This window comes from Drosophila pseudoobscura, chromosome 2 (genome assembly GCF_009870125.1).
Source record: "Drosophila pseudoobscura strain MV-25-SWS-2005 chromosome 2, UCI_Dpse_MV25, whole genome shotgun sequence".
NCBI lineage: Eukaryota > Metazoa > Arthropoda > Insecta > Diptera > Drosophilidae > Drosophila > Drosophila pseudoobscura.
In genome coordinates, this window is record NC_046679.1 from 24,625,457 (window position 1) to 24,648,140 (window position 22,684).

The following is a 22,684-nucleotide window of genomic DNA, read 5'->3' on the forward strand; positions in this document are numbered from 1 at the left end:
GCCCAAATGGCCAAGTGAAAGGCAAGGTTTTTGGTCAAATTTCAGTTAGCTTTTGGTTGATTGTTGCGGTGGAAGTTGTGTGGGACCGAGCTTCATCGTAGTTGCTTACAGAACGATCTAACATAGGAGGGTCTAAAGTCTAAAGTCTTTTAGGAATCTCTTTATTTCTACGAGTTCTACGAACCAATAGTTGAACCAATAGAAAACCCTCATCTTGTCATCTCATGTGGGAGCGATGGGAGCCAGGTCTGAAAGGTAGAATAGTCTTGATTTCCGAAACAAAATTAGCTTAAAAGGAATTTATTCCCAAAAGCAGTCCATCTTTTTCTATTGAATTCTGATCAGTGACGAGGAAGTCCTTGTCGAAGGTATCTACAGAAGTCACTCTCGTAAATATTTATGATAGCAGAGAATAGATGTTTGACAAGTCGCAAGACTACTCCATTTTTAGTCTAATAACTCGGTTGCATTTTAAGCAATACTTCTTGTACGTAAGAGACGAAGAACCTCCCTAAAAATTGCCTATTTGACCTTTCAGAAGAAAGGAAGCAAGAAAAAGCCGTATGGATTGAAGATTGATTGGTCAAAATCGTTTTAATTTGTAAAATAACATCCCATCTGAAACACCTCGAAAACAATTGAAAATGGTAATCTTCGATTCCCCAAAATTTAGTTCCAATCTCCCAAAGTTAGCTCTTGATCCCAGCAATTTATTGTATCTTTAACCACGCGTAGAAAAGAAAACCGTTTAAAAATTGCAGATTGTGGAAAAGTTTGGAAAAGACCGAAGGCCCGCATAATCAACTCTCTGTCTCTTTGGGGATTTTTCGTGTGCCAGGGGACGGACTCCATGAAACAGCAGAAGCAACAAACAAACAAACAATAAAATATTGAGCACATTAATGTTTAGTCAGACGTAAAATTACTTTTAAGTCTACTTCGGGCTGTGGGCCCTTCCCCACACTGCTCCTTAGCTTAGACAACTCCTCAGACTCTGAGACAATGTCGGGGGTAGAGTGGCTCATAAAGACGTTAGATAAACGCTAGATGCATATTTATGATTTGACACTCCAGAAGTTGCCAAAGGAAATGGCAAATGGGAAACGGGACAGGAGCTCTGCTGCTCTGCTGCTCGGCCTGTCATTCTGGGGTATCGTGAAAAGCTTTCATAATGCTCGATAATGAAACATTTTTCACTTTTGCCACATTGACAAATGCCCAGGGAGGGGGCGAAGGGCGGGAGGCCGGAGTCCGGAGAGCGTTGAATAATAAAAGTTTATGCCAGTATTCTGGATTTAATTAAGAATAAGAAAAACGAACATTTTCAAACTTTTCAATTGCCAGATGCGCCCCAGCTCTGGCGTCTCTCGCCTAATCCGATTTCAAGAAGATATTTTTTATGATTATTATTTTTTGAGTTTGGGAAATTGTTTACGTTAATTAGAAAGGAGCTGTGAAAAGTGACAGGAACAGTGGTGGACGTTTGTCTGCTCTATGAGTGGAAGTGGTATGGATTTTGAGATGGAAAGAGGAAATAATTCTTGGTTATCGGAACGTACCATAAAGTTGATAAAAGTTAATTTTTAATCCAATCCAATTTAATCAATTGGAGACTAATATAAAATATTAACTGAATAAACTAGCACTAGTTACTAAGACTATCGACACCACATTTGTTGTACCATAATGCTCTGAGAAGTAATAGTCGTCTTTATAAACAAACTTGGATTACTCTCCAGTAATTTTGCAAAGGTTGAACTAGTAAAAAAATTGTTTTTTCTTAATGCTTACCTTTGCTTAATATTTAGTAATTTATCCGGCATTCAGTCTAACGATATGGATTAATCTCTCTATTGTATCACTTGTCTTAATAAACAACTTCGTTGCCAATTACTAAGCCACTCCAAGAATCGTATATTAACTCAGTCTCAAACAATTCGATTGCTGACCAGAGTCCGGCTAAAGTTAACTCAATCACAATAATTTTGTTTCGCGTTAAATGGCCGCTTCCTACCACTCCACTCCACTACACTCCACTCAAAGTGTCACTTAATTGTTTATGAATGGGGCCCGAACTGTGTGTCAGCGTGTTTGTTTGTGCGTATCGTAGCTGTGGAAATTCACATCTCTCCCCTCGTGGTAGGCTATGACATATTTTTGCTGCGGTTGACAGAACGGAAGCGGGAACGTTTTTGTGTGGATGGTGTGTTGTGATTGACTCTTTCGGGGGGCTTTTGATTTGCCTTTGAGGATGTCAAATATTTAGCTTTTAAATAGGTTATCGGCTAGCACTGCGTACAATTTATTTCGATTTTGGTTGAAGTTGTCGTTGAATTTTTATAATTGTTTAATTAAATATTTGAATTAATAAAGTCGTGCGTTATAGTCGTAGTATAGTAGTTTTAAAGTCTTTTAGATGATATTCCGAGATGAAGATTTAACACGTTTTTGATAGAGTTTAAATAATTAGATTATTAGCTCTCTTAATGTTTAATATTTTTGTGATAGTTTCTAACTTTATTTTTCTCCTTTTTTTTTATTATTTTAGATATTTTATCAAACCGTTTACAATAGCAATTACAATTAATATTTGGAAAGTTTTTTAAATTAATTAAATTCACGCGTATAATTTGTTAATGTTTTTATAAAATGATTCGGTAATAATTTTTTTTTTTTTTATAAATAGTCTCAAATTTTAGAATTGCACACCCACTACTATACGTATAAGGAAATTATTCAACGATTCGACCGCGCTCTATGCTATGCCTATGCTGCTGCTGATGACCGTATCGGTGACAACAACAGTGCAGTACACAACACAACACTGCACAACAGAGGCTCGACTGCGGCGGCCGAAAGTGCCGTTAACCGACGGCGCTAGTTTCCAGTGCCCGGCCCTGCCCTGGACCGCCCCCATTGCTGCTGCAGTTAGAGCGGGAGCGGGAGAGGGAGAGGGCTTAGAGAGCAAAACAGCAATAGCAATAGGGATGCAACAGCAACAGCAGTCATAGTCGTAGCGGTACATAACCATACAACAGAACAACAGCTACATAAACTCACACAATCGCATATCGCATAGCTGCTGCTGCTGCTGCTATTGCACACTCACACAACGTCATATACAACAGCGAACGAGAGACGGGCCGAGAGCCGATCATCATAAAACGGAGTACATAACCCGAAGTCACGGCCCGAGAGCTGCAGCAAAACAAAACACAGCACAAAACAATGCAAAATACGGCAGCAACAACAACAACAGCAAAAGCAAAATGTAACTAAATACGATGCAGCCGAGGAGGGGGTGGGTGGTCGGAGACCGAGACCGAGACCCCGCACCACCACCCCCATGCATCGCCCGGCAAAGCGAACGACGAACGAGCGAGCTGGAAAGACCGAGCGCGACTAACGGTACAAGGACCAAGAAGGCCATCGTCACGAGAGCCCGCCGAAAGCCACGAAGTTGTATCCAGGGTATGTTCGATGAAAGGTAAGACAGGGGGAGAGAGTGGCCTATATTTATGAGTTTTATGAGTGACTACAATAATTCTTTGATTTTTTATCAGAAAAATGGGGGACAAAGATGCAAAGATGTTGAGAAGAAGAGCTGGACTATCCAAACAGCCACTAACTTATATTTAATATACCTTGCCCTGCAAAAGCCACGAAGTTCCACCACGACCAACAGAGAGAGAGAGAGAGAGAGAGAGAGAGAGAGTGTATGTGGAAGAAAGAGAGAGTGGGCACTAGAGAGAGAGATGGTGATATAGAGCAACTGCAAGAGAGCGAGAGAAGGCAATAAAATAAAATACAAGCAAAACAACATAAAAACCCAACAACAACAGCAATAATACCAACAACTGCAGTAGCAGGAGCAGCAACGGCAGCACCAGAAGAGGACACGTGCAATTAATGCGGGATGGGAGAAGAAGGAAATGGAAAGGGAGAAGGGAGGCGATGGGTTATTGCACTGGAAATGGTGTACACAATCTCCCTTTCATCTGCCTGCAAATGCTGCTGCTGCGCCACTGCTGCTGCAACAGAGTGCCGCCTGGTTGGCTGTTGCATACTTCGAGGCGCCGTCGCTGCTGCCGCATGGTGTGAGTGTGTTGGGATTTTTGTTTGGTAAACTGCATATACAACAATACAATAAGCAGAAGGACAGGGTACAGTGGCACAGTGGAACGAGAAGTAGGTCTGGTGGAGATCCCCTTGCCCCATGCTTTACATACATATGTACATAGCATTTTGAATGAATTCCGGCGCATGCCATCTGATGGCATTTTCTATAAAAGTCAGTTAGGCCATGTGTACGAGCTCAGTTGAGTTCCAACAACCAAACTCCACTCTTGAAATCTTTCGCCATATCGGAGAGAAGCAACCAGCCCCCAAAGCAATCACAAATTGAGAAGCTATTGCGTACCCACATCTCTGCCCACCGTCGGCAATTGGCTCGCCCAACATTTTGAGTAGAGTTTGAGCCCTGCGCTTACCTTGGTGAGTACTTAATAGGCCCTTAAAGTGAAGTTTGGGGGAGTGATGTGTAGTGGGAAGTGTTATGCATATCCTATTAAGACGGATACCAAGTAAAAAGTGATGAACTCATCTATTGGCTATGATTGTTTAAAAATTTAAAGTAATTAAAGTATTAATAGAGCTTCTCCAATTAATTAAATATAACTTGAAATTTACCATCAATTTAATAGATTTACTTGTTGATCGGACCGATTTGCAGCACACGTTTACATAGATCGCAGTACATAAGCGAAATTAATATTCTATATCTATTAAGTAGATTCCTTTCCGGCAAGCAGTTCAAGAACAACAATAATAATACAAGAATCCTTGTCAGCGTCACTCCAGCGGCTATCATACCCTGTGTGTTCATACATTGTGTGTATTTTTATACCCGATACTCAAAATGAGTATTGGGGTATATTAGATTTGTGGTAAAAGTGGATGTGTGTAACGTCCAGAAGGAATCGTTTCCGACCCCATAAAGTATATATATTCTTGATCAGCATCAATAGCCGAGTCGATTGAGCCATGTCTGTCTGTCCGTCTGTCCGTCTGTCCGTCCGTCCGTCTGTCCGTCTGTCCGTCTGTCCGTCCCCTTCAGCGCCTAATGCTCAAAGACTATAAGAGCTAGAGCAACGATGTTTTGGATCCAGACTTCTGTGATATGTCACTGCTACAAAAATATTTCAAAACTTTGCCCCGCCCACCTCCGCCCCCACAAAGGGCGAAAATCTGTGGCATCCACAATTTTAAAGATACAAGAAAACCAAAAACGCAGAATCGTAGAGAATGACCATATCTTTTAGACTGCAGAATCTGAATTAGATCGTATTACTATTATAGCCAGCATCAAGAAAACAATTTCATTTTTTCTCGCCCTGTCTCTCTCTAACACACAGGTAGCATAGGCGGCTTTGCTTAGAGTAAAACATTAGCGCCTAGATCTCAGAGACTATAAAAGCTAGAGCAACCAAATTTGGTATCCACACTCCTAATATATCGGACCGAGACGAGTTTGTTTCAAAATTTCGCCACACCCCCTTCCGCCCCCGCAAAGGATGCAAATCTGGGGATATTCACAAATCTCAGAGACTATTAAAGCTAGAGTAACCAAATTTGGTATCCGCACTTCTGTTAGATCTCACTATAAAACGTATATCTCAAAATTTCGCCACACCCCCTTCCGCCCCCACAAAGGACGAAAATCTGTTGCATCCACAATATTGCAGATTCGAGAAAACTAAAAACGCAGAATCATAGATAGCGACCATATCTATCAGATTGCTGAATCTGGATCAGATCAGATCATTTTTATAGCGAAAGGAAACAAATCAATTTGCAGTGGCTACGCAGCGCGTTACGTCACGCTCAGACTGATTTTCTGTCTCTCTCGCACGCACTCTTTGTCGTGTCGTTTAATATTAGCGGCGTCTGCCGGAGGAGAGCCATACTGACTTAGTATCGGGTATAACCGTAGAGTTGCGGTGTCCGCAGCAACTCACAACGTTCCCCCTCGTTGTAGTTGAATTTTCGGTCCCGTATCGCGATCGCGCACTTCGTTTATTTTTTGAAATTTTTCATCCTCGGTTTCAAGTCTGTGTCACGCACAGCTACGTCCCACACGAAGAGTATTTTGTTTCTGCACTCTTGGACCCGAGAAGCGTTCATACAACGCCGTGTATTTTGTTCTTGCATTCTCGCGCTCGAGAGTCTCGGACCAATAGAAGCAATGAGAGCAGTTGGAAGACAGGGTAGGCCCACTACTCATGTTATTAATCCATCAACTAAGAGTTCAAAAGTTCCTTAGAGAACACTTATCTATACAAACGATAGATTCGCATCTAATTTCGCTTTCATCTCGATCCACATTCTTCTACCTTTTCAGAAAACATCTCAGAACACAGTCATAACAAAAAGGAAACGGCTATCAAGCCTATAAAGAACCGTATTTATTTGATCGCCAGTCAGTTCGATTAAGTCGAACCTACTGTAAGTAGAACACGATGTGTAAGCACCAAGAGATGAATATGAGGTACCAATCACCTCGCTCGCAAGGATACAATAATGGTATCCAATCGCTATATAAATCGACTGATACAAATTCCAAGAGGGTACACTGTCACAACCCGAAAATATAGAGTCATAATCAAACGATATGTAACCAATTGTAGGGCCACTATGTATGCCGATATTTAATGTATATTTAACCTTACTTAAAGCATCAATATTTAGGGAAATGAAAATGCATCTAGGTAGGCGCCCCCAAACGGGCGTTTCAGTATATTTAGTATGTAAGATGTTATACAATTAAAAGAACATAATAGGTTCCGAACCCGAACAATTAGGTAGGTCCACAAAACGGAAGACAACTTAATGAATTCGTTCGCAATTAACCTTTTACTTTTATCCCCCAACGAGTGTCACACATCGGCCTTATCCGCTCTATCCGGGGATGTCTATCTGTGTGTGAACCCCCATCCATTTCCAATCAAAATTATCCGAAGCATGGTGTCTGAACTTGTACGCGTGCGCGAAAGATCAGTAATGGAGGCCAGGGTCCGGGCCTTTGCCGTAATCGCGTTCTACGTGCTGCACGTCATGCGGCTGTCGCCTCTCGCGCCGGTTGGGCGGGTGGTGGGTAACGATTTTAGCGTTACACGTTGGGAATCCGTCCGCAACAAATATTCTAGTTTGATTTCTGAAGAGATCTTTCAGAAATCAGATCTGTATTCAAAATCTGCAATTCTTCGGTGTTGATGTTTGTTTACTCGAATTTTGCATGTTGTGGTGTGTGCTTGAAGCATGTTTCCGATCATAATTTTCATTATTATTTCAAGTAATATATTTGCTGTTAATATTTTTCTAACACTTCCGCAATCAACTTTCGTTTACCTATTCCATTGAATCTTTCACTGGCTTAGAGCTATAATATTATAGCAATGCTCCTTTTTTCACATACACAAAAGTTTTCCGATCTAATATTGGGCTCCCGTTTTCACATTCCGCAAGATTTATTCGTTTTCAAAACGAAAACATTTTCGTTGACGAAATGAAAAGTAAACGGCTTTTCATACAACAAAACAAACCTTAATTGCAAAAGGAAAAAAATAGATGACTTATTGATGCATTAACATAAACTTGACACCTATATCAGGGTAAATTAACTTTTTCTTTCTTTATAAATATTTTTATTTTAACCCAACCTCAAATTTGGCTCGGCAAAAATTGACCAGGGCAACAACAATTTTCGTTTTGGTGCAAACAGCAAAAATATGTTAAAACTGGAGAACCTTAAAACGAAACGTTTTGGCTGAAAACGTAATCCGCAAAAGTAAATGAAGTACGGACCCCGTCTGATAGTATCAAAATCAACAAGTCCTTAAATAATCTACAATGGTAATCTCATTCAAAAATATTTTGTAAAGAGAATTCGTGATTACAACTTTATGCATGTCCCATTATCCCAGAAGAAATAATTTTATTGGATGCCATCATTCCATTATTCCTATCCGTTATTCAACAAAAACGTCTTTACGTTATTTGAAAGCTTTTCTCAGACAGTAAGCTTAAGCTACAACATTTTGAGGTCCGACATTTATTAGCTTTTCAGAATGGCAATGTTCTTTAAAACTAGGTATGGCTTACTCAATCTAACCCAAAAAAAAATTATAAATAATTGGAGCCCCAATTCATTCTGAAAAACTTATTTTCATTCCAGATAAAATGGGATGCCTTTTTTTGCATAGTGTTGTAGTCAATAATAGTTGAGGATTCTAAATGGAAATGTGGCTTTCTTTTCGGAAGAATTCTTAACAGTATTTTATACCAGTCAAGGCCATTGAATATATCTTTTGCTAGTTTTAGGCACTTTTCAAGAATATTAATATTTATAAATTTCTGATTTATTTATATTATAAATATTCAATACTCAATATTCTAAAAGAATTCCTATTCACACCAAAGATTTTATAAAATTTTTTCCTATCCTTAATCAAAAAAAAAAAACCCGCCAAAGCTTTGAAAACTCAAAGATTTTTTTCCAATATTTCATTGCTTGACTTTTGCTCATTCGAAATCCCTTACTCTTTCCCCTCACTTGGGGCAGACCTTGTTAACGCTTCTGGCGCGTCTGTCGACAGTGTCCAACCAAGAAATGCATATTTAGTCGAGTGTTAATAATGTGGCCGCCTGGGGGATTGCCGCCAGGGACCAAGGACCCCCCCCACCCATCCGTAAGGCCTGGAAAGGTGCAAGCGTGCGTTAAGCCCAAGGAAGGGCCCCACGCACAGAGATACTACACTCCTGCCGCAGTCAGGGCAAACAAACAAATAGCTCAGCCAGAAGTGGGGGTGGGGAAAAACCAAAACAACAGAAAGGAAAAAAGAAAGTGAGGAAAAATAAAGAAAAACTTGCCTGTCCCTGTCCATGTCCCTGTTCCATCGCTCGTTTATCCTTCGCTGCGCGTAGCGATTGTTTTGCTGCCTGTGGATGTGGGAAAAGATATAAATAAAAAAAGCAAAAAAATTAAAATAAAAATAAGAAAAAAGAAATGCATAACTAAACATGGGGCAAAGGCTGCGAGACTTGCAAGTTCGGGGGTCTCTGCTGTTAATTTTGTTATTCAAAATGTACCCAAGGAATCCCCACCCTTCCCATCGTTCCTTTCGAAATCAGAGATTTTTAAGGAAAGTCGCGACGTTTATTTATTTCCGCATTGCCAAGGTCCTTTCTTTTCTTTTCTTTGCTCTTTCCCGTCTTGAGATTCTTTTGTTACTGTCCATCCATGTCAAGGGCAGTGGGAAAGTCGATTTTTCTGCACGGGAGTGGATAATTAAGTTCAGACCGTAAAAATATATAAGACCCATACCCAGACTTTATAGAGATTTTAATTTAGTGGTCTATAATTAAAAGTGAAGCGTTGGCCAATTTGCACACAATAAAAAAATGGGAAAATGTCAATGACAATCCCACAGATACAATTTACCTTTCGAACGTCACGTAGTTTCAACGTCAATTGCCCAGCGCTTGAACATTGAACGCACTCACACGGAAATTTCAGGAAATTTCCCAGTAGATACTTGTACATATCCATTCCCAGCACCCCCTTTTTACCCTACTTCTGTGGATCTCACGGATAGCCATGGATAGCCGCAGGACGGTGGCCGACCCCACTTGAAAATTTATGTGTTAATTTTAAGGTGCCCAAGGGGAGATGGAGGAAGTGGGATTTTCCCTTTATTTATTTCTTTTTTCCTCCCTTTTTCCTGTATTGCCGAGCATTTTTCACAAAAACTTTATCCAGGTGCTGCTGCTGCCAGGGTCAGGCAGGCAGCAGGCGCCTTTTTGGTGGGTAATAAATGAGCTAATAATAAGTGAAATGTGCTTTTGAGTGACCCTAAACAATTGCTTCGGGAATGGACACTAGGAACACCCCCGGGCCCACGTGGAAATTGCTGTGAAATTGAGTTTTGGGGCAGCTTGAAAAATGCGCCAAAGTGTCGTCGACAAATTCCGTTGGTGACATGAAAAGATTTGTTTATAATTAATTTTTACCTTTTTTTTTAGCGTATTGTAATTTTTTTTTGGTTCAAAAACATGTGACGCGCTGAGGGAAATTAATTATTGTAATACCTTTGGTCAGAATTTTTTTGAGCGTTTCTTTGAAAAAATTGCTTGTAAAGGAATGTAAGAGAACAACAGTAGCTAGAATGTAGGGAAAACTCTATTGGAAAACGAACGTCAAATTCTCTAGGCATGGCCTGAATATCTGAAGTTTATTTAATGTATAAACTAAAAAACTTCCAACATTAATTAATTAATTTAATACTAATGTAAATAATGCATATTGTGCATATCTCTCTCCTCCTCGTTTCACTTGTGGAAGCATCCCTATGTAAAAGGAGAACCTGCTCTCAGATCTACAGAGCATAAAGAACACATCGCATTCGACATTTATAAGTGCCTGAATATGTTGGATGAGGACCAAGGACCAAGGACCGATAACAAGAGGCAACAACGGCAAAAGCCACAAAACACAAGTGTTGACGTGTTTTTAGGGGTAAGAGAAAACAAATGCCAGGCCAAAAAAGAGTGTACAAAACGAAACGAAAATGGTGGAAAAAATGTGAGGAAAAATGGGGAAAAAATGTTGTATCCGCTTGTTGCAAAATTCCAATCAATTTTTGTTGTTCTTGAGGACGATGAGGGCGACTCATTTGCCGGAAAATTGAGTGGACATGCATATCCGTAGAGCGACGGAAATGGTCAAGATGCAGGTCCCAGCAGGCCATCAATTAGAATTTTTTCTGGCTGCTACTGCTGCTGCTCCTGCTGGTCCTCTTTGGGTCTTCCGTTTGTACCGGTCTGTGGCTCCGGCTTTGTCTTAGGCGACGATGGAGTCGGTGGCTTGTTTGGTTAACAAGATGAAGCTGACAGAGCCGCAGGTTATGGCCAAGGACCCATCAACGTCATTGAGACGGAGCCCCAGCAACAGAAACAAACAAACAAAACAGCTAAACAATGTCTGACTGGCAGTCTCTTCCTTTGGCTTCAGGAGTATCCATTCTCTGCTTTTGCGGCCTAAATGGAATTTTTGCGTTTGCCTAACTGGCAAAAAATAGCCAAATGTTGTTGATGGGGGAGTCCTTGTCCTCCATATGGCATGTTATGATATGTGGAAAAGTCTGCTGTGAATTGAAAATCGAAGTTAATATGCTCTGCAGACTGTGAAACAAATCATTTTCAAGTTGTTAACGGAAATCGACACGTTTTTGCCATTTTATATTTATTATGAGCATTTTTTCGTGCTCCCTCTTGGCAGGGCAGCAGATGTTGCCAAAGTGCCAAAAGACCAGCACTTGCGTTTGAGGAGGGTGTGCGAATGGTTTGGAACCTAATAATTTGATGATATTTGATGGTTTTAAGGGGGTTAGCACAGGCTTGACTTGTGGGGTGTCTTCCCCTTAACTCATGTTAAATATAACCCTGACAAATATCCCATTAGCTATTCCCATAATTATAAAATTGCTGATGGTACATTCGTTCAGCGTCTAGTCCTCAAGCTGGCTCCCTTGATGGACGGGGGGCAGGACTTCAAAAGCCCCCTCCACGGTACAGCAGACGGCACTTGAATATGCTAAACAGAGCCAAGAAAAAATTCGTTTAGGTAAGCTATTTAACGAGGCGTTAGTGCAGGCTACGACACAAAAAGAAACGAGGGCGAACGTTGTGAGTTGCTGCTGCGACCGCAACTCTACATTTATGCCCGATACATACATAGTCAGTATGGCTCTCCTCCACCAGACGGCGCTATCATTGAACGACACAATAAAGAGTGCGTGCGAGAGAGACAGAAAACGTGCCAGAACACGTTGTCGGGCGCTGCGTAGCCACTGTAAATTGTTTCGTTCCTTTTGGCTATAAAGGTGATCCGATCTGATTCAGATTCGGCAATCTGGTAGATATGTTCATTCTTTATGATTGTGCGTTTTTAGTTTTAGTTTAGTTTTAGTCTTTGGCAAAGCCGACCATGAAACGTGTGTTCGAGAGGGACAGAGCGAGAGAAAATGAAATTGTTTTCATCATTCTGGGTATAATAATGGTACGATCTGGTTCAGATTCTGCATTCTAAAAGATATTGTTATTCTCTACGTTTCTGCGTTTTTGGTTTTTTCGTATCTTTGAAATTGTGGATGCCACAGATATACGCCCTTTGTGGGAGCGGAAGTGGGCGCTGCGAAGTTTCGACATATATGTACTTGCAACAGTGACAAATCACAGAAGTTTGGAAACAAAATTTCGTTGCTCTAGCTCTTATAGTCTCTGAGCACTGGGCGCTCATAGGGACGGACAGACAGACGTGGCTCAATCGACTTAATATATACTTTATGGGGTCGGAAACGCTTATTTCTTACGCTTATTCTAATATTCCCCTATACACATTTTGAGTATTGGGTATACAAATCTTATACAGAACACATTATGTTTATGCGACACGGAGATCTGCCAGAGTATGGCGGGATAGCGGTGGGGGCGCCATAAAATTAGCAAGCACGTGAGAGACCCATCCTCATTATCATAATATTTCCCAGTGCGGGTGGAAAAGCGCAAACGTTGGCAGTTTAGTAGACAGACAGCAGTCCAACAGACGGACAGGGATTCCAGAGACAAGAAGCAGCCAGAATCTGTAACCTTGCTGCATGGTCTCTGCTAATTTATAGAGGAAATTGTCTTTAATATAGTGCCCAAATAGATGTATAGCTCACCAATGGTCCGTCGAATCCCAGTGACCACCTGTGCGACCAGCATTATTTCCATCGCGACCGTGCCGGCTGTTGTAGCGTGACCCTGGCGCCGACGCAGACGCAGACGACGACGGCTCCGTGGGAGCACTGGCGGTTTTTTCGGTTTTCGATGTGCCGGAGTCGGCATTTGACTGGGCAGCTGGTGCTGTTGCTTCTGGTTCTGCTGTATCCATGGCTTAGAAAACGTACTTAACATTACCAATTGGTTTCAGTTATTGCAGGTTATTTTTTTTTTTTTATATTTAAGGCAATGCGTATCGTATCACAATTTGCAGGTGCAACGAGGTTGTTTGTACTATTAGGTGCTGAAACCGCTGGAGGCCCAGACAGCGCTCCTACAATACTATGATATCCCGTTTTTTGTGTAAAATTTCACATAAATCAAAAAAAAAAAACAAAAATGCACCTAAACGCTAAATTCTTGACACTACAGACAGCTGTTTGACAATCGATAACAGTGTGGCAGTGGAGAGAGAAGAGAGTGAGTTGCCACCCCGTTCCAGAGTTGGGCGCCAATTCAAACACCAAATTCAATGTGCATTGTGATTGTATGTGTGTGTTTGTACTGTCTTTGCTTTATGCTAATGTCCCGCTGCTTATTGTTTGTAGAAAATGTTCTTTGCTGTGCAACTTCTATTTACTTTTCGCTTTTTTCGATTTTTCATTTTCTTTTTCTGTTGTCTCTATATTGCTTGTGCGCCTGAGGGGTGTTTCGGGCCCACTTTTTAAATTTCCATAATTATATGCATCAGCTGGCAGGTTGCTTGCTGTCTGTCTGGCGAAACAATAAAGCAGCAGAGAAAACAATGCCAAGAATAAAATGTACCAATCAGTGGTGTGTGTTGGCTTGTGCCTTTCTTTTCCTCATTTTTATGGCAGAATAAACCTGCGTCAAAGTGTAAATATTTGCAGTTTTTATATTATAATCAAAGTGAATAAATAATAAAGCGAGAAATGCGACAATAAAGAAACCAACCAAATTGCGTAAAGTAATTGCGTCTGTTATTGTGGGTGGGGATATGGTTGATGGGCTGTGTTTTTGCCTCTTTCCAGATCGTTTCTGCACTGATTTCTTGTTTACCGTCTGGTAACGCTGTGCCATTATCAATCGCTTTTGGCCTGCGCCTCGTCATGTGGGGATGTAGCTCAGATGGTAGAGCGCTCGCTTAGCATGTGAGAGGTACGGGGATCGATGCCCCGCATCTCCATCCGGAACGTGTGATCCTTAGTCATGATTAGGACACACCACCCTCTTTTTTCTTCGAATACTCTGGAGGATTTGTTGGAAAGCTGAAAGAAATCGAAGTATTTTGCCTGGGAAAGTGTTTCGGACTTCAAAAAAAAAAAGATCATATATAGCCATATAGCCAGGCGCAACAGAGATTTGAAGACCGATTCCACTGTACATTTATTAAAAGCTCTTTTTATATCTAGTATGGCATATATTTTCAGGTAAACAAAAATATGTAAAGGTAAGGAAAAAAAGAAAATAATCTATTCTGGAGATGCGGGGCATCGATCCCCGTACCTCTCACATGCTAAGCGAGCGCTCTACCATCTGAGCTACATCCCCACATAACGGCACCTGGTTTTGTGCTCATAAACGATTTTTTCATCCGAATGCTCTAATGCTCTATAAATAAATCGATCATTTACTAGGCATGGCCACAGTCGGCCGTTTAGTGGTTTGGTCATCAAATCACATTATACGCCATCGGAAAGTCAATTCAATGACACAGATTGATTCGACTGTGAAGTGGAGTCATTATTATTCATGATCGAGGAGTGATATTTACTATGGAATGAAGGGCAAACCAGTCCGAAGTCACATAAACCCCGAAAACGGGTCTGATCAAATTTCGAAAACAAGTTTTGTAGGCGAATTACCATTTTACAAGTGAAACAACGAATGGAAACTTTATATACCCTTCCGACTATCATATAAGTTATAAGAAAACAACATATGTTAAATCTGTAATTATATTTGTTAATTTGATAAAAGTTGGCTTGGTTGTTCTTTGATAAGGGTACGATAGAGATAAATTTTAACAGAAACGAAGACTCCATTTTACTAAAAACTTCTGTATCTATTATTTTTCTCAGTTGCATTAAAGGATATCATATACTTAACTGAAATATTTCCCCTAATTACAGTCACTTTCAGTTAAAAATAATGTATTGCATAAATAAAAATCTTTGAAAAACTCATTTCAATATTTGAATTATACATTTTATATACATATATCATATTATACATGTATAAAGGAAGGACTCCCATTGTAATTGAAATATTTTGTGTGTCGCAAGCGCTTTTTAAAAGTAAAGATACTCTTTGTATGGGTATAGCACTACTCTAAAATCCGGGAAGTCGAACAAAAATAAATCCGGGCTCAACCGGGATTTGAACCCGGGACCTCTCGCACCCAAAGCGAGAATCATACCCCTAGACCATTGAGCCTCTTCCATTTAGGGCGTCCCAATAGTCGACTTAAACAACCAATTGCTAGCCAAAATCTAAAAATAGCCAAAAAGTGAAATCTCAATTTGTTATGCACCAACCAGTTTCGGTATCTTTTGTTTTCTATTGGAGGTCAGTCTTCGAACAGATAAACTGCATGTTTCAGGTATAAATACCTCTCTGGTGAAAGGAACCCAAGTAGACCTTTGGACGAGCGGAAATACACACGGGGATGTAGCTCAGATGGTAGAGCGCTCGCTTAGCATGTGAGAGGTACGGGGATCGATGCCCCGCATCTCCAAAGTTAATATTGTACTTTTATTTTTAAAGGACATTTCCTTTTTTTTGTACACTTATCTGTGGCGGCCATTATTTCCAGTTAAAGGCACTCAAGGGTAATTATTTGCATCAAGGTTCTTGGTCAAAGCACAAAGAAAATTAAAAGGAAATAAATGTGTAAGAGTATGATCCTAGGTTAGAGATTAGGGTGGGACGTTTCACGCGTATACATTTAGACAAATACCTAAATATTTAGCAAATCATTAGAGATTAAAACGTACTGAGACCAAGAACCAATAAATTATCCAAAATGTCCTTAAAATGATGGGGTTCAGGTAGGATCTAGAAGCTAAGAAGCTAGAAGATCTAGATCGGAACGTTCCTGCGAAAAGTTCTTTAACCCATTCTGCCTATGCCCTCCATTCCTATTTCTTTTGCAGACCCATCCATCAGCCTAATGGAATAAGCACCCCAGACCCACAGTTCGAGACTTGCCAACTCTCGTAACCTGCACAAATATTTAATTATTCATAACTTTAAACAATCACGGCGACGTCAGCATCATCCGTGTAACCCCAGGGTCTAGAGTCCCACACCGAAGCCACCCGCCGTTTACGACTCAACAAACACAATGCGAAACAGGGATCTATGGGGGTTTCCTTCCCCATCTGCCACCGTTTAGCCTGCCTCTGCTGGTAATAACATTGTCGTAAAATCATGTTTGGTTTATCGTGGGGCCCCGGACCGGGAGCCGGGACACGGGACCCGGGACCAGGCGCCCAGGTCCTGCCAGGATGATGATGATGATCTGGAATGGGAAGAGTCTTGTGCGCGCTGCATTTAAATGCCGTCGAGAAACAGCGTGAATTATAGTGGCGTAGGTTAAATGCCGTTAGACAGCCGCATAAACTACGAGAACCCTTTCGCATTTTTGACATGAAATCCCATCTAACTTTTTCCCAGATACATTTCAAATACACATATATACATATGTATCTTTATACTTGTATATTTGGGTGTATGTGCAAGTCAAAAAGTTGTTGGCGTCTGCTTTTAATTTTTGTGAAATTATTTGCATTCTCTAAAACCAAGAAAACTTGTCCTGACATCCTTCTGGCAGCTCCTTTTGGTATGGGTATCCCAGTCACAGTCACAGTCCCAGTCCCATCTCTGGTACTGGTCCTCCTCTTGTTTTCTTGTAATTATCGCTTTTGTTTGTTGGCTGAAACTTTTGCCAGGTTTTGGCCGCCGGCTAACATACAAAATTAGCGCTCACCAAAATGACTAAACAATATTTACTATTCCAGGATGCGGGTGCGGGCCCTGGACTGGGCCGAAAGAAAGCCCGTCTCAAGACGCTGCCAAGTACGAGGCAACATATTGTCGTTGCACGCTCAACAACATAATTTTCTAATTGGCCAAAGTTGCTGCCAAGTTTTCGACAGCCCAAGCCAGAGACCAGAAACCAGAGACCAAGAAAACATTTGTTCTCACTTTCGGTTTGCTAATTCAATTTTAATGCTTGATTTCATATTAATTGAAAAACGACTTTTGAAAGGATCGAGGACTGTTTGGGATGGGCTGCGGCTTACAGAAAATTGAGATTTGTTCATCACGTGTGCAATAGTTGGTATTTTATAGTCTTTGATATTATCCTTTTCGTGTTTGTCTGAGAAATTATATATTTGGAGCTATAGATCTATAGCTATAGATAGAAAATTGTACGTCAATGAAGCTTCCTTAGTAGAACTGAACTAAGAACTATTTCTTTTCTAGTCTAGTTTATAATCTACCTATTTAAATACACTCCCGCTGATTTACATTCTACATTCTGCCAATGCTGGGGCAACCCCCAATTTCCACAGCCAAAATCCATTGAACTCATTGAACCGAGACCCCCGAAAGAACCAAAGTTGTATTTACCCAAAGGCTTCTTAAGCCATTCGAAGGCGTTCATAACAGATGACCTCATATTTGTGGCAGAGCACCCTCCGGTACGTATCCAAGATGCTCGTTCGTTTTTTCTTGTCTCCTCTTTTTATGGCAGGCACAAAAGCCAAAAGGCAAACACACTCGAGTCATAAAAAGATGCCTGCAGACAAACAAAGCGGCACACGAGCATAGACCAAAAGGCCAACATAAAGATCAAATGTCAATACAGGAGTGGGGGGCAGGGCGGGGTAACACGCTAAACGTCGCTGTATAGCAGCCAAAGAGAAAGGAAAGACAAACAGCAGCGACAGCGACAGGAAAATGTACAACAAATTTCTAAACGTTGTCATAAAAATGGAATGAAAACAACCAGAAGGCGGTCATCGATGGGAGTGGATGGGATTTTACTCCAGTAAAACTTAAGACATTCAATAAGTTTACTTACTGGCGTTTTTGGGGTGCTGCTGGGCTTGGGCTGACCTTTTTATCGCTTTAAATATGTTAATGGCAGAGTTAGGGCTAGGATGGGGATGGGCATGGGGATGGTCTGCGACTCTGCTTATAAATCTCCGAAGTTTTATGCTCATGTCCATGAAATTATTTCTAACGACAAAGTGTGTGTGTCCATGTAAATTATTAGTTTAATAAACGTTTCAGCATAAAGCGCTTATTATATTTTTTTGGAGATCATATGTATTTTATGGAGCTGGATAAATATCAAAAGAAAAAGGTAAGGAAAAATAAAAAAAATTCAAAACAAAAATCCACACAGAAATCTAACAAAAGTACGCCTAGAAGGTGCAGAAGGAATAGCTATAGACTATAGTGATCTTAAAATATGAATTTTTCTATCAAATAATTATATTATTGGTACACTATATATTCAAAAGTCGGTCTAAAGGAGGTTTTACAGGTTAGACTGTTCCATTTTTCAATTTTTACTAATCAAATTAAACCTCTTTCACAGAAGGCAAGTATCGAGAAGCCAAGAGGACCACACATCCTTAGAGAACCCCATCTCCACTCCACCTAAACGAACTAAACGCCTTAATCAAATCACGGCGGCCATAAGGATACCCTCATAAATATGTCAATTAATGGCCAGCCTCTTCCACGCCCCACCACAAGGGTCTACGTCTGAGGTCTACGGGTCTACGTCTACAGTCGTATACTCGTCTGGTGTATCTTATCTCAATGAAGACATAAACGACTCTGATATCAATTTATGTCAATGTAAATGTTTCTTTGTTGTTCGCCCGAGATTGGGTATAATATATGCGCCGCACCGCACACCTCCACCCACCTCCACTCTGTCCATCCCCTAGAACATGTGTCAGCGAATCTTAAATGGAGCTTATGAAACTATTAAAAGGCGGGCAGACAACACACACATGGCGTCCTACAGGACTGTCGTCGACAGGAGCAACAAGCTAACAAACAAACAAGCAAACTAGAGAATGTCCTCGTAGAAGAGAGAGCTCGGTCCAGAGATGGGGGAGCCATCTGAAGGGTTGGGGGTAATTAGTTTGCTACCCGCTCGAGGCGTGCCCGCACATGTCCCTTCGCATTCTGGCCACTATACCTATACCTATACCTATGCCTATCCATTTCTTGCTCCTTTCTGCCATGAATAATTGAGGGGAGATGGCAGAAACTTTGACCAGCTGTTATCCCGTGGAAAAGGTTGACAAAACCTCAAGCAGGGCTAGCCGCAAGACCAAGACGATGGTAATAATGATGATGACGCCTGATGATGAAGACGTTCCCAGGCGAAGAAGTTGTCTTCATTTTGTGGAGATTACTCATACGCACGATTGCCCAAGAACATTAATTATTTAGCAGGCTACAAGTCTGTCTGTCTGTCTGTCTGTCTGTCTGACTGTCTTTTTGGATGCCTTTTTGCGGCTAATGTTAATTGCCTTTGTCCTTGTCACAATTTGCATAATTCTGCTCTAAACAATAAAAATCTAATTTGGCCTCGTTCGCTATATAATTTCTTGTTAAATTCATAATTGTTAATTTCTGTTGCGGCATTTTCCTTGGGCTTAACTTTAATTAAGAGCCAAGTGGCGGGACTGCTGGCTCTCTGTCTCTGTCTCTGTCTCTGTCTGGTGTCCGCCCAAGTCGGGTTCATAAGGGTGGAAAGATTGAGAAGAGTCGTGCATGTGAATGGCCAGTGCCTGACCGGAAGATGATTTTCAAAGGGAAGGCACTCAAGGGAGACTTTTCCTGGCAGCTGCTGAGATTTTTTGGGATGCAATATATTTGACTAGTATTTCTAGTCAGAATATACAAACCAGATCAGTAAATATGAAGACCATTTCTATTTTGAGAACACGTGTATTTTGGTTTATGTACTTTTTGGTATCCAAATCTCAGAGATGGTGTCTATTCTGAAAGATTCTATGAAGATCTTGGTAAGTCCTGCCTGTCTTCAACAAAGTTGGGATCCTGGAGTCGATCTGGAGAGAAAGATTATAAGGGAAATATATACTTATTTTGCACCCAGACCATTTTCTGTCCATTCTTCGTTGGATTACTCCTTCTATAACCAATAAGTCCCATCTCCTATAAGCACCAACTATTCTCCATGTCAGAAATTAAAGATTTCCAATTCGTTTCTTCATCTACCCACCTTCTTTTCTCCTTTCTACAATCGAAGACAATTTAACAGACCGACGCCTCCAGCCGATTTTGTTGTTTCAGCCACAATTAGACCCCTCCTGCTATGCCTTCTTCCTACCGCCCCCCAGCAACCACAAAATGTGGACCATTAAGCAGCAAAAACTTTAAGCGGTGCCCCAGCCCCAACTCTCTCTTTCCACCACTGAATAATGCCAAGAAACAAAAACCATTAAAACAATTTAATCGCACTCGAAGCGGTAGATGGGCGAAACAATCTTCCAAAAACTCGCGAATGAAATGCAAAAGTTTTTTATATTTTTTTTTTTGTATTTTGACGCTTGGCGCCTTTCGCGCTGGCTCCTGATTGTAAATCGTTATCCTCCCAGGAGACAAGTGAGTCCGTGGCCGCATTAGGTGTTTGCCACTGCCCCGCCGTGGTGCTATCCTTACAAGTTAATTTCCACATTGGGACAGGACTGACACTCCCATTCCGCCATTCTGCCCTTGCCTTCCCTTCTTGCCTCTACGGCCATTTCCTTGCCACTTTTGTTTAGTTTTTGATTTGACTTTTACTTTTTGGTTGCTGGTTTTTCGGGTTTTCGGCTAATTATCATCATTTTGGCCAAATGCCTAAAGCGATTCGCCATGGCCCCCCCCGCCTCGGACTGCCTCTTGCCAAAGTTTCAATGGGGTCCTGTGGGGGGTGCTCGGGCCATTATGTAGCCATCAAAATAATTTGTTGTTCTTCTGCCACTCCCCTGGATGGGGTGCATGAACTTTTTGTGGCTGTGATTTTCCTAGCCAAGAAACAATCAAAATTTAATGTGCGGCGCCGCGTTTTGCGTTTTGATTGAAAAATAAAATACTCCACGTAATCAAATAAATGCCCGAAACAGCAGCAGAAGCAACCCAAAAAATGTGCAAAATAAACTGCCTCATCATTTCCCAAGCATTCCCGGAATGCCCCCCCCAAATCCGTAATTCCCAGTCCACCAATTCGATGCCGATTCCACCCGCATTTGCACGATTCGTTAAACAAAGCACACGTTAACAGGAGCGCACTGACGGGCGGACAGACGGACAGCCGGACAGCCGGACGGACCGAAGGCCGCTCGGATTGTGGGTGGGGCAAGGGCAAACAGACACATCCCGGGCGGTCAGTTTCAGGAGGTTGCCCGGCGGCCAATATGGAATTGCAGAAAGGGCTGGGCTACCCAAAGAGCAGCAGGCCATATGAAGAAGGTATTTGGAAAATTTGAGGCGTGATTTAATATACTGGAAAGTGGTTTACCAATACTAACGCTCATTCCTGGGGTTTCTGCTTCCTAACACTAATTCAAGGCTGTCGATATTAATTAGCGAACTGCCTCATGTTTGTCCTTATCTGACGATTTAGCTACAACTGTTTAAAAAAGTTTTTTAATCCATAAAATCATTCCCTGCTTTATGTCAAAAACCAAAACCCACTTATCTCTTTTCTCTATGGTCGTGTAGAGCATTTCAACTTCCTTAATCCCTAAACTCCTCGTATCCCCATATGTTGTGTGTGGTCCATCAAATGCATTTAACTTTTATTTGTTTAATACATTTTTTTGTTCATGTAGGGCTTTTGATTCTATTGTTGTTGCCCCTGCTGCTGCATTTGTTTGCTTGGTCCAACAGTCGCTTGGGGACCACGGTCCAAAAAAAGACACAAAAAACGAAGAGGAAACGCCAAAAAAAGATGAGAAAAACAAGAAGAAACATTGCAAAATTGTTGGCAAATATTGAATTTGCAACATATTCGACTCATATGTCACAACGGACGCGCAGGACGCGCAGGACACTCACTGGGAAGCTGTCGCGAATGAGTAACAAAAGGTTTCTGTTTACCGGCATTTGCATTTTGTGGGGAGAGAGGAACGGAGTCGACCCTTTTGTTGGGAGTAGCCAAAAAAGTGTGCTGACCATCAGGGCAGCTAGGAATGAAGGCGGTCCCGGACTCCGACAAATATCAAATGCAGCACAGCTGTTGTGCAAATAGTGAGACATTAATTTTAAGTGTTCTGTGTGTCCTGTTTCACGGCAGGACTGCCCAACCCCCACTCTGTGGGAAGGGTAAATGTTCAGGAAAAGAAAACAAGGGGGAAGGAAGTCAGAAGAAGAAAATCCATATTTCTAGTCCCAATTATACATATGTATATAATCCTGATTCGTATGTGGCTACATTTGTCTGCAATAGCTACGAGTATGTGTTTAATCAAACTTTAAAAAGTGCCCTACCCCATTTCCACTGGCAGCTCTTTCTCCTCCCTGGCCTTTTGGAATTACCCTTTTTGGCAAAACAATAAAAATGAATTTGTATTTAAATAACATTTGCTATCAACACCGTCACACGCTGGTCCAGCGTTTCCAGCTCTACCACACAACCACTTAAGCACCTTTGTCCGAATAGTACAGAGTGGAGCCAAAGAGATGAGAACCCCCCTATCTCCTGCCCCAAGTAACTATAACATTTAAGCGGCTTTGCCCAAACTTGTGAGCCAGTTGATAGCTTCTGGCTCCATCTCCATTGAATGTGGAGGATAAATTC

General features: G+C 41.3%; 1 protein-coding gene and 4 non-coding genes across 8 annotated transcripts in view; 2 read left to right on the top strand and 3 right to left on the bottom strand.

Moving 5' to 3' along the window:
* Nucleotides 1–13,281, bottom strand: part of LOC4802682 (uncharacterized) — a 28,770-nt gene extending 15,489 nt beyond the window's left edge. For 2 of the 4 annotated variants that reach the window (XR_001451884.2, XM_015182513.2), the window contains exons 1-2: nt 12,780–13,281; nt 8,929–8,997 (exon numbers count right to left, since the gene is read on the bottom strand). Coding sequence is in view for 3 of the 4 variants with exons in the window: in XM_015182513.2 (XP_015037999.2) it covers nt 8,929–8,997; nt 12,780–12,991 (281 nt within the window). In the remaining variant the exon portion in view is untranslated. Of the gene's footprint in view, nt 1–1,791; nt 2,233–8,928; nt 8,998–12,779 lie in introns of those variants that run through there. The other 2 variants (XM_015182514.2, XM_001359515.5) reach the window with 2 other exon arrangements.
* Nucleotides 13,282–13,953: 672 nt separating this feature from the next.
* On the top strand, nt 13,954–14,026 carry TRNAA-AGC (transfer RNA alanine (anticodon AGC)). The gene has a single exon. It is a non-coding gene; the product is annotated as a tRNA-Ala (tRNA).
* A 292-nt stretch (nt 14,027–14,318) lies between these two features.
* On the bottom strand, nt 14,319–14,391 carry TRNAA-AGC (transfer RNA alanine (anticodon AGC)). Its single transcript has one exon. It is a non-coding gene; the product is annotated as a tRNA-Ala (tRNA).
* Nucleotides 14,392–15,204: 813 nt separating this feature from the next.
* TRNAP-UGG (transfer RNA proline (anticodon UGG)) lies at nt 15,205–15,276 on the bottom strand. The gene has a single exon. It is a non-coding gene; the product is annotated as a tRNA-Pro (tRNA).
* A 228-nt stretch (nt 15,277–15,504) lies between these two features.
* TRNAA-AGC (transfer RNA alanine (anticodon AGC)) lies at nt 15,505–15,577 on the top strand. Its single transcript has one exon. It is a non-coding gene; the product is annotated as a tRNA-Ala (tRNA).
* Nucleotides 15,578–22,684: the final 7,107 nt, after the last annotated feature.